Source organism: Myxine glutinosa, chromosome 6 (genome assembly GCF_964187855.1).
Source record: "Myxine glutinosa chromosome 6, kmMyxGlut1.1, whole genome shotgun sequence".
Taxonomy (NCBI): Eukaryota; Metazoa; Chordata; class Myxini; order Myxiniformes; family Myxinidae; genus Myxine; species Myxine glutinosa.
In genome coordinates this window covers 156,136,430-156,148,508 of record NC_136266.1, presented here as the reverse complement: position 1 = coordinate 156,148,508, position 12,079 = coordinate 156,136,430, and the positions used below count along the sequence as shown (strand labels likewise).

The window sequence follows — 12,079 nt, the reverse complement described above, 5'->3', positions numbered from 1 at the left end:
TTCTCTCCCCATCTTGTCGACCGCTCCCCTTTTGATATACTTTGTTTGCTTGTTTGTTTGATTTGTTTGTTTGATAAATGTTAGCTCTTTCACGAGCCTCGACTCTGTATACAAAAAAAAAAAGAAAAAAAGTAAACATTAGCTCACGTGGTAAGTTATACTGAATATCATTGTTTGCTGACTGATCAAGCTCAATACACGAGGGGTTTTGTCACATCGTGTATGGGTCACCAAAGGACAAAACATGCATCGTAATTATAAACATTGCACAACATCAGTGCACGACTTATGAAAACAACTTTTATGACCAACAAAACACGTGGGTGTGTTGTTTTGTTCAGCACATGACTTCATGTCCCTTTTCACTTGATAAGCTATTTATAGTTACATTCTATACAGATCAAAGGTCTTGAGTGAATTCCTTTTCTGTTTCCTGTACCATATTGCACGTACCTGAGAAATAGTGGTATAGCGATAAACCGATGCACTTTTTGAGATATCGTATCGTGCTATATATCTGTATTAGCGCATCACTTAATGGTGAAGAATCGCTTAAAAATTAAATAATTCTCGTATCCGAATCCATATTCAGATCTTCACCCAAATCAAATTGATTAGTCCTTGTCACACACCCAACATGTCCACCAAGTTTTGTCCGAATCCATCCACAACTTTTTGAGATATCGTGATGTACAGAGTTTTTCCTTATCTTATCTCTCAATCGTGAAGAATCACATTTAAAAAATTTCAAATCCAGATCCGTATCGGATCTTCACCATAATCTAATCATTTCGTCCTTGTCACATACCTAACTTCTCCACCAAATTTCGGCCGAATCCATCCACAACCTTTTGAGATATCCTGTTCACAAACAGACAGGTGTGAAAACACAACCTCCATCCCCCTACGGTGGCGGAGGTAAACAGTCCATATAAAGTGGGTTGAAAGAGTATTTCAGGCTATGCTGATTTCCTAACCCCAATTGCCAGCTCGACACTCCTGGTGGATTTCCTGTGTGGCCTGGACGGTGGTAATGTCTCCTCGCGATTTATGCCTGATACTCCAACGACCATATTAATCCGTGTGTCACCTGAACTGTCACAACCTACGCCCCCCCCCCCCCAGATCGTTTTTTTTTTGGGGGGGTATACAAGATCGAGGCTCATGAAAGAGCTAACATTAATCACACAAAAAGTCTAACCGACACATAAAACATAAAATAAGGGGAGCGGTTGACAAGATGGGGAGAGATGGGGAAGGACACAAACACAACATTTGAGAGCAGGGACATCGAGAGAACGGTGGGAGGGAGAGGGCTTGGGGGGAGGTGGGAGAGGTATAAAACACATGGACACTGCAAGGACTTCCATGAAAGAAGTTGGAATTTCGAACAAGTGTATCTGGGGTGAATTAGCGGGGGTAGAAAAGATCAAGGTTTTGGATGGGGGAAGATAAGAGATGGTGATGAACAGCTGTTTTAAAGACCTGGAGGGAGGAGTGGGATTGAAGAGGGTGAGGGAGTTTGTTCCAGAGGCGGGAGAAAAAGTGAAGGTGAGCAGTGAGTCTTGATTTTGGCAGTTTAACCATAAGTGGGTTCCTGGCAGATCTTGTGCGACCTGTATGAATATTTGGGGGACAGAGCACAGAGAGAGTTGGAGGAGCAAGGCCAGAGAGGAATCGGTAGAAGACGGAAAGACCACCAACCTGCCTGCGGTGAGTGAGTGAAAGGCCCTCAGAGATAGCGTCATCGCGGGAGATTCCAATGATTCTGAAAGCTTTGGATTCAACAGCGTGAAGCCGAGCTAGGTGTGAGGCAGGATCACCGGCCCAGAGGGGGGAACAGTATTCCAGTGAGCTGCGGATGAAAGCCTTGTATGTGGTGAGGAGCTCAGGTGTGCCGAGGAAGGACTTCGCACGATGGAGGATGCCCAGTCGGCGACTGGCTTTGGAGGCCAGCTTGGAAATGTGGTTTGGAAAATTGATTTGGATTTGGCCTCTACCTGTGTCACTCCCACGTGTTGTAGATGTTTCTTGAAGCCCGAATACTGACCTTCCCCAGTACTCAAGTGCATCCTTTCGTAGGCCCTACACATCCCACATTTACTATCATTACCCTCGTCAGAGGAGAGGGTATTTCGTTTGAGTACGTTTGTTTGTCTGTTTGTCTGTTTGTTTGTCCGCACAGAATAAATATGATTTTCTCTGCAACCGTTGGTCCGATTGACAGGAAATTTTCACCATAGGTGCAACTCCACCTGTAGAATTTTTTAGTGATAATTATGACGTCATAGGTCACGTGGTTTGGCGGCCATCCTGGAAACACCGAAAACCTTTGCACCTCTATATCTCCGAAAGTGCTGAATAGAAAAAATGGAGACATTGCTCATTGTAAAGAACTCTCCATGGGGAATAAAACATGTTAATGATGATGTCATAGGTGCCTCCATTATGACGTCATAATTTGACAAGTACAAAACTTCATCCGATCAAGATGAAATTTCTTGAGCATAATCTCGGAATAAATTAGTGGAGAAAAAAAATGATCATGTCATCGGTCACGTGGTTCCGCCGCCATATTTGTTTTAACACAAAAGCCCTAAAAACCACTGACAATACATCCTGGCGAGGGTTTGCAATCCCTGATTGCTCTTTTTCTTGTTTATCTTGTATTATGTCCTGTTTGTTTTTTATCACAATTTCAATCAGTTGGTTTGTGTTACAGTCCATTAGTAATGATGATAGAGGCTTATTGTTTGATTACGCTGGTCTGGGCTGGTTGTTGTACTGATATGTCCTGATGTGCAGACAGAGGACGCTCACGGCCTCTGGGTTGTATGGTCAGCATTGTGGGCCAAATATGTTTGCTGCTCCATACTAAACAGGATTGGATCTGGGCCTGACCATGTGGCACCTCTTTAACCTGTACTGACGCTGTCTTCGTTCACTTCCTGTCAAAACTAATACTATTGCTTGTAGCAGTGATTGTGGTTGTACACAACTTATGAGGATTAACGAAGTTACAACATTTCTTAGTAAATAAATTTTGGGTGACATTTAATATTCCTACATAATTCTCCTTCTCCTTATTTTCCTCCTTGCACCAATTGGCATAGAAGCTGCCAAGGTAGTTTCATTGACTAAGTGGCTGGGAGTTAAAACCTGGATGGTTCGCTACTCCGACACAGGATACTCCACTGCAAGTGGAGGAATTTCCAACCTGTTTAAGGTGACAGTGATAGCTCGACTTCTCTTCGCAAAGGACACTGTGGGATCTTTAACTTCCACCAACTAATGCTAGAAAACGAGACACCCCGTTTCATGTCCATTCAAGGGTTGGAGCACCATTGATGGATTGGCCAGGTTGCGAAAACTCCAGGATAGCAGTTTATAGCTGGGCTGAGATCTGAACCGAGGCTAGACAGCTCAGAATCCAGTCTGCATACCACCCAGGTGTGAAAGGGGTACCAATCAATGAAAGGGGTACCACCTGGATCAGGGGTACCAGTCAATATATTGTTCTTACATTAAAACTACAAAAAATAATTGAACAGAATATAACGACGTGTGCTGGATCAAAAGATGCCACTGGCCATGCCTGGCCCATGGGGAGGCGTTCTCCCTGCCTACACTAAAATAATGGAAGATGTGCAAAAATCGATCTGGAACATAGAGAAGAAGACCATCCTCTATTGCAAAGTGTATTTCGCATAAAATGTAAGGGGAACATGCAAAAAAGGAACTCGAGAAGCGACAAAAATGGGGAATTAGTATCGTTGGATCTCGGTGTCTCTCAACAAAGAACAATGTTTTCAACTATATTATTGGATTTTGTGCAGGATGTGGCAGATTATGCGGAGAACAAATGGTTCAATCTCAGCTTCCAGGGGTATTTCAATGGAGCAACAGTTTTGGCAGAGCTCGACATGCGTCTGGAGCCAGACTCACTCAGGGCCGAATGGTGGTATGCTTAAGCGACTGCAGAGCAGCTGCTCAACCATTGGCGGATAAGGAAATATTCCCCCACAGAACACTGCAGCAACACTCTCCGAGACACTAGAGCACATATCCGGGACGACCAGTCCAATCTGAAGGGTGATTTAAACCCCATCTCCTAATATTTTCCTGTAATTTGGTGAGCGAGGTTATTTTGACCCTTGAACGCACCTTTGCAAATTATAGCTCAATTTGGCTGTGGCGTCCAGAGATGTAGCAGCAAGGTCATTAGGAATTGTGGGCTGACCCTTCAAGCTTTGTAACTGTGTAGCTCTGTTCCTACTGCCCACAGTCCTGTAAAGATATATATTGTTGGAATTTGTTTCAGGCAATCCAAAATAACACTTTTATTGAAGTACGACACTAAATATAAAGTTCACTATTTCTGCAACTTCAAAGTCACCCTATGACCAAAAGAGAACAACCTCACAAAAAATGTCATTACACAAAAGATGGATCTGTATCCAGTATCCATCCTCTACTAAAATAAGTTGAAAAACTGTGTATTGATCACCATGTGGGCTAAAATTGGGCTTGAGCTTGACCTCCATGTTGGTTTCAAACCACAGGCACCCGCAGTCTGGAGGGAAAAGGTGGTCCTGGATCCATGGATGTACGATATCGAGTTCCCAATCATGTATATTTCGAATCTTCCAGAACTCTAGAGAAACCCTCAACCACATTTAAAAAAAATAGGACCACAGGTCCTGAAGCTCACCTGGATCAGGGGTACCAGTCAATGACGTCATAAAATATCGACATTTTGTTCATGCGCAGAAGCTGGTTGAATGGAAGCCCTCTCGCTGCTGATTACAGTAATACATGCTTACAGGTCTTCTTTTATAGGTTACAGGTCATGCTTTGGGCTTAGGGTATGGCTGTGCTGCTGATGCGATGCCCCCTGTAGGTTAGGGCAGTAATTTGTAGCATTTTAGGCCTGATTTCAACCGTAAGTAAGAGCAAATTTTGATGCGGCCAATGCACCTTCGTTAGGCATCAGATATGAAGCTTGTGGCCAAGTTTCATCAAAATCGTGTTTGTTTCAAGCTATGATGACTGAAGTGTTTACAAACTCACTGACTGACTGACACCTACGAACACTGCTCCATCGCATAAGCTCACCGGACTAAAGTCCAGGTGAGCTAAAATCGACACATTATACAACGCAACTAATTTGAGGTTGGTGGCATTTGTTGCGAGAGCTCTTCCATCCTAGCTGAATCTATATTCCCCCCTTGCAATTGAGGCATTGACATCTCCAATAATGTCTCTGGGAATGAGAGACGTCTTCCTTTTCTGGGAAGGAGTATGAGGGAGGCATTCCATACCCGTGAACGAACTTAATTACTTCTTTTTTTTTTTTGTATACAAGATCGAGGCTCGTGTTCGAGGCTTCTTGTATACAAAAACACGAGGCTCGTGTTTTTGTATACAAGAAGAGCTAACATTAATTACAAAAAGAGAAACTGACACATAAAACATGAGATGAAGGGAGCGGGAGACAAGATGGGGAGAGAGAGGGAGGCGCACAAGTACAACAGCAGAGAACAGGGACATCGGGAGATCTGTGGGAGGGAGAGGGCTTGGGGGAAGGAGGCGTGGGAAGAGCGGGGGGTGAGAGAGGTAAAAAAAAAAAAACACATGGACACTGCTTGGACTTCCAGGAAAGAAGTCGGAATTTCAAAAAAGTGGATTTGGGGTGAAATTAGCGGGGGTAGAAAAGATCAAGGTTTTGGATGGGGGAAGATAAGAGATGGTGGTGAACAGCTGTTTTAAAGACCTGGAGGGAGGAGTGGGATTGAAGAGAGTGGGGAAGTTTGTTCCAAAGGCGGGAGAAAAGAGGAATGAAAGAGTGAAGGTGAGCAGAGAGTCTTGATTTTGGCAGTTTAACCATAAGAGGGTTGCAGGCAGATCTTGTGTGACCTGAAGGAATATTGGGGGGACAGAGCACAGAGAGAGCTGGGGGGGGGGGGCAAGGCCGGGGAGCAGTCGGTAGAAGACAGAAAGACCACCAACCTGCCTGCGGTGAGTGAGTGAAAGGCGCTCGGAGTTAACTTCATCACGGGAGATTCCAATGATTCTGAAATCTTTGGTTTCAACAGCGTGAAGCCGAGCTGGGTGTGAGGCAGGAGCACCAGCCCAGAGGGGAGAGCAGTATTCCATTCAAAATATTGTCATATTCTAGCCTACATATTTCCCAACGTTCATCTCAGTCTCCTCAATCATGTGCGTTCCGTCTTCGCTGCCTCTCTTCACGACTTTCCTGTTCTCCCCTTTCCCTTTGGAAATTGGATAGACCATGATCTCATCTCTGGAAACTGGTACAAGTCTGAGGCAATTTTTATGTTATGTGAAAAGTCTTTGCATCTTTGAAATGAGACTCGAGGCACTCTTCAATCCCTTGCATTGTATCTCTTCTGCTCTCACAAATTTGAATTTGATGGACGATTCAATTTCATTGTAACTGAGATAGTGCATGTCTCGTGGGGTAAGAATCTCATTGATTGTTCTTTGGAGGCCGCTACCCACTTGACTGACCACTGCAATTTGGTCACTTGCTATCTTCATGTTGGATGTATGTACAACAGCAACAAATTGTGTTTCAAGATAACATTTGCTGCATTTTCAGGACATTCCAGACCACGAGCACACCACAGGTAGCGCACTGGGGATTTGTCTGGGGAGAACACTGGCAGCGTGCCTCGGCTGCCTCAAGCATAGGTCCACAAAGTTGTCTTAATTATCCATAACATTTTTTTATGTCTAATTTAACCTTACTTTGTTTTTATACCTTCCATGGAGATTATGTCCAAGTTAGCTGTACTCACCATAGCCTGGTGTTGGATAGCTGGGTGTTGACTTAGCGGGTTGGATAGCTGGGTGTTGACTTAGCGGTTCGGGTGCCAGTTTGGAATCCGAGGATCCTGGGTTCGAATCCCGGTCGATCACTGAATTAACACCAGAGGGGTTGACTCAGCCTGTCATCCTTCTGAGGTCGGCAAATTGAGTACCAGCTCACTGGTAATTCCCTGTGTGTCGCAAGAGGCGACTAACAGGGTTGGCGGCAGGAAGGGCATCCGGCCATAAAACATTGCTTCAAAAAAGGGGACCAGGGTGCCCAAAAAAGGGGACCAGGGTGCCCAAAAAAGGCAAACCCCTGCTCTGCGCTGATTTATATCTGAAAATAATAATATTTTCATTTCAATTACATAAATTAATTTTTCTATAAAGGGAGTCATACTCAGTGAGTGCCCTGTTGTGCAATAGGGGGGCGGGGGGAGGGGGTGGGGTTGCCTGGACATTTACCCACGGCTCTCCTAACAGACTCTGCATCGTTGAATGCTCCATCTTGTTTATTTTTTGCATTTGGGTGAAATTACAAAACATTTTTTTGCCATAATAATATACATTGCAATTGTGTTTTATATTTATATGATTGTTTCGAATTAGAATAGGTACACCGTATCCCTGCGCATCGTAAGAGCGTGACCAAGGGTTGGCGTCAGGAAGGGCATCCGGCCATGAAAACATTGCCTCAAACAGGGAACCATGATTGTCATGGGGCCCGCAAGGCTAACCCCCGCTCTAGCGGGGAAAATGGCCTTAAAACGATCATTCTATTTATATGATTGTTTGCTCATTTATTGCAAAAAAGGAACATTACAGTTAGCAGCAATGCAATTGACGTCTCCACGTTGTCCGTACGTTTTCTGGTCTTGTACATCAAAAAAAAAAATTTCACCTCTGCCACCAAAGATGAACAGAGGTAATATGTTATCATCCCTGTTTGTGAGCAGGATATCTCAAAAAACTTTTGGACAGATTCAGACGCGACGAAACTTGGTCAACAGGTTGGGTGTGTGACGAGGACAAATAAATTTGGTTCAGGTCCAGATCTGGATACTATAATTACCTTCGCAAAAGCGGAAGGTTATGTTTTGATCGCTGTGTATTTATTTGTATGTCTGTGTGTGTGTGTGTGTGTATGTTATTCGCATAACTCAAAAAGTATTCAACCGAATTGCATGAAATTTGGTGGGATGATTGGTTATTATACGGGACACATTTGATTAGATTTTGGGAGCAATCGGGTCAAAGGTCAAGGTCAAGGTCACGAAAAGGTCAAAATCGTATTTTTGTTGTTCTGTTCCCTACACTCCCATGCCAAGTACAGAACAGTAGCTGCGGCGAAGGTATGCGCTCTACCGAGTGCCCGTTCTAGTTTTTTACGTGATTCTTCACAATTGAGATAAAGGACACGAAACGACATATAGCATGACATCTCAAAAACTTGGGGATGGATTATGACAAAATCTGGTGGGTGAGAAGAAGAAGCCGATTCGATTTTGGTTCAGGTCCGGATGTAGATCGATCCGGCCTATCAGTTGGATACAAAATGCAAACTGTTCATCCTGGCTGAGGTATGCAATCTGCTGAGTGCTGGTCTAGTTCCTTTAATCTACCTGTTATCCAATAGGGGTTGGGAGGAAGGGACATTGTCATCTGACTTTCTTCCTCCTTTTAGCTTGGTCAATTTATATCTGCTTGTGGATTAGCCAAATAACTATTTTGTTATTCCCGTTTCTATGTAGAGTGAAGTATCAGTCATATGCTGTATGTTCAGTGATGTAAGAGTTTTATGGTTAGAATACCCTTACTCTGAAGAATACCTCTTATCGTCAATTGGTTAGAATACCTCTTATTGTCAATTGGTTAGAATACCTCTTATTGTCAATTGGTTAGAATACCTCTTATTGTCAATTGGTTAGAATACCTCTTATTGTCAATTGGTTAGAATACCTCTTATTGTCAAATGGTTAGAATACCTCTTATTGCCAATTGGTTAGAATACCTCTTATCGTCAATTGGTTAGAATACCTCTTATTGTCAATTGGTTAGAATACCTCTTATTGTCAATTGGTTAGAATACCTCTTATTGTCAATTGGTTAGAATACCTCTTATCGTCAATTGGTTAGAATACCTCTTATTGCCAATTGGTTAAAATACCTCTTATTGTCAATGGTTAGAATACCTCTTATTGTCAATTGGTTAAAATACCTCTTATCGTCAATTGGTTAGAATACCTCTTATTGTCAATTGGTTAGAATACCTCTTATTGTCAATTGGTTAGAATACCTCTTATTGTCAATTGGTTAGAATACCTCTTATTGTCAATTGCTTAGAATACCTCTTATTGTTAATTGGTTAGAATACCTCTTATTGTCAATTGGTTAGAATACCTCTTATTGTCAATTGGTTAGAATACCTCTTATTGTCAATTGGTTAGAATACCTCTTATCGTCAATTGGTTAGAATACGTCTTATTGTCAATTGGTTAGAATACCTCTTATTGTCAATTGGTTAGAATACCTCTTATTGTCAATTGGTTAGAATACCTCTTATTGTCAATTGGTTAGAATACCTCTTATTGTTAATTGGTTAGAATACCTCTTTTTGTCAATTGGTTAGAATACCTCTTATTGTCAATTGGTTAGAATACCTCTTATTGTTAATTGGTTAGAATACCTCTTATTGTCAATTGGTTAGAATACCTCTTATTGTCAATTGGTTAGAATACCTCTTATTGTCAATTGGTTAGAATACCTCTTCTTGTCAATTGGTTAGAATACCTCTTATTGTCAATTGGTTAGAATACCTCTTATTGTCAATTGGTTAGAATACCTCTTATTGTTAATTGGTTAGAATACCTCTTATTGTCAATTGGTTAGAATACCTCTTATTGTCAATTGGTTAGAATACCTCTTATTGTCAATTGGTTAGAATACCTCTTATCGTCAATTGGTTAGAATACCTCTTATCGTCAATTGGTTAGAATACCTCTTATTGTCAATTGGTTAGAATACCTCTTATTGTCAATTGGTTAGAATACCTCTTATTGTCAATTGGTTAGAATACCTCTTATTGTCAATTGGTTAGAATACCTCTTATTGTTAATTGGTTAGAATACCTCTTATTGTTAATTGGTTAGAATACCTCTTATCGTCAATTGGTTAGAATACCTCTTATTGTCAATTGGTTAGAATACCTCTTATTGTCAATTGGTTAGAATACCTCTTATTGTCAATTGGTTAGAATACCTCTTATTGTCAATTGGTTAGAATACCTCTTATTGTTAATTGGTTAGAATACCTCTTATCGTCAATTGGTTAGAATACCTCTTATTGTCAATTGGTTAAAATACCTCTTATTGTCAATTGGTTAGAATACCTCTTATTGTCAATTGGTTAGAATACCTCTTATCGTCAATTGGTTAGAATACCTCTTATCGTCAATTGGTTAGAATACCTCTTATTGCCAATTGGTTAAAATACCTCTTATTGTCAATTGGTTAGAATACCTCTTATTGTCAATTGGTTAGAATACCTCTTATTGTCAATTGGTTAGAATACCTCTTATTGTCAATTGGTTAGAATACCTCTTATTGTCAATTGGTTAGAATACCTCTTATTGTTAATTGGTTAGAATACCTCTTATTGTCAATTGGTTAGAATACCTCTTATTGTCAATTGGTTAGAATACCTCTTATTGTCAATTGGTTAGAATACCTCTCATTGTCAATTGGTTAGAATACCTCTTATTGTCAATTGGTTAGAATACCTCTTATTGTCAATTGGTTAGAATACCTCTTATTGTCTATTGGTTAGAATACCTCTTATTGTCAATTGGTTAGAATACCTCTTATTGTCAATTGGTTAGAATACCTCTTATTGTCAATTGGTTAGAATACCTCTTATTGTCAATTGGTTAGAATACCTCTTATTGTCAATTGGTTAGAATACCTCTTATTGTTCATTGGTTAGACGTCAACTGGAGACGTCAATTTGAGACGTCAATTGGTTATAATACTTCTTATCAATGTCAGTTCCACTTTTATAGTTGAAAAATTTATTGTTAATAGGAAGCTCTATTACCCAGACAAGTAGATTATTTTACTGATGCTGAAAAGAATGAAAAAAATCATTATATGAAGAAGCAACTTTGGAAATAATCAAGTACAATACATCACGTGTCTTGCTGCAACCACATACAGTAGAAACAAAGAGAAGGTAGAAGGGAGGAGAACGGTGAAGGATGAGGTACATGAGGATGTGGCATGTTGACATTTTTCTTTGTGCAATAAACTGAGGGCCATGTCTTGATCAGCTAACGTGGAAATATTTCCTTGTAAACCTCGACCAGCCAGGATGGATAGTCAGTCATGATGTTCGTGACACCGTAACTCAGAGCACGCCTGACATCGTCCTCCTGGTTTAAGACAAACATGAAGACCTAAACAACAGCAGGGAGAATAGGACAAGCACAGTTGGTGGTTATTTACAAAGGTAATTATGATTCACAAGTTATAACAATAGTTTGCACAAAAAGGTTATTGTAATGTGATACCTAAACCAATGTTCTTGTTGCAGCCTCGCGACAAGTAAAAACGAGGGTAATAACTTTCCTTTAGCTTTTAAATTGATACAAAGCCAAGAATGGTACTCATTAGAGCACATACCTCCACCAGGCTGAACAGTTTGTTTTGTATCACACTGATAGGCCAGATCTGGAGTCGGACCTGAACCAACATCTAATCGGCTTGTTATTGTCACCTAACCAACTCGTCCACCAAGTTTCGTCCAAATTCGTCCATAACTTTATGAGATATCCTGCTATTTATCGTTTTTGGCCATATCACTCAATGGTGAAGAATCACTTAAAAATTAAATAATTATCGTATCCGAATCCATATTCAGATCTTCACCAAAATCGAATCGATTCGTCCTTGTCAGACACCCCACCTCTCCACCAAGTTTCGTCCAGATCCGTCCATAACTTTATGAGATATCCTGCTATTTATCGTTTTTGGCCATATCACTCAATGGTGAAGAATCACTTAGAAATTAAATAATTATCGTATCCGAATCCATATTCAGATCTTCACCAAAATCGAATCGATTCGTCCTTGTCAGACACCCCACCTCTCCACCAAGTTTCGTCCAAATCCGTCCATAACTTTATGAGATATCCTGCTATTTATCGTTTTTGGCCATATCACTCAATGGTGAAGAATCACTTAGAAATTAA

At 41.0% G+C, this 12,079-nt stretch overlaps 1 protein-coding gene and 1 long non-coding RNA gene across 2 annotated transcripts in view; one reads left to right on the top strand and one right to left on the bottom strand.

Moving 5' to 3' along the window:
• The window catches only part of LOC137428940 (uncharacterized), an 80,449-nt gene that overhangs the window by 33,911 nt on the left and 34,459 nt on the right, over positions 1-12,079 (top strand). The window lies entirely within an intron of this gene.
• The window catches only part of LOC137428938 (lysophospholipase D GDPD1-like), an 88,081-nt gene continuing 83,618 nt past the window's right edge, over positions 7,617-12,079 (bottom strand). The window contains exons 10-11 of the mRNA XM_068118824.2: positions 8,224-11,284; positions 7,617-7,906 (exon numbers count right to left, since the gene is read on the bottom strand). Coding sequence (XP_067974925.1) covers positions 11,159-11,284 — 126 coding nt within the window. The 3' untranslated portion in view covers positions 7,617-7,906; positions 8,224-11,158. The remainder of the gene's footprint in view (positions 7,907-8,223; positions 11,285-12,079) is intronic.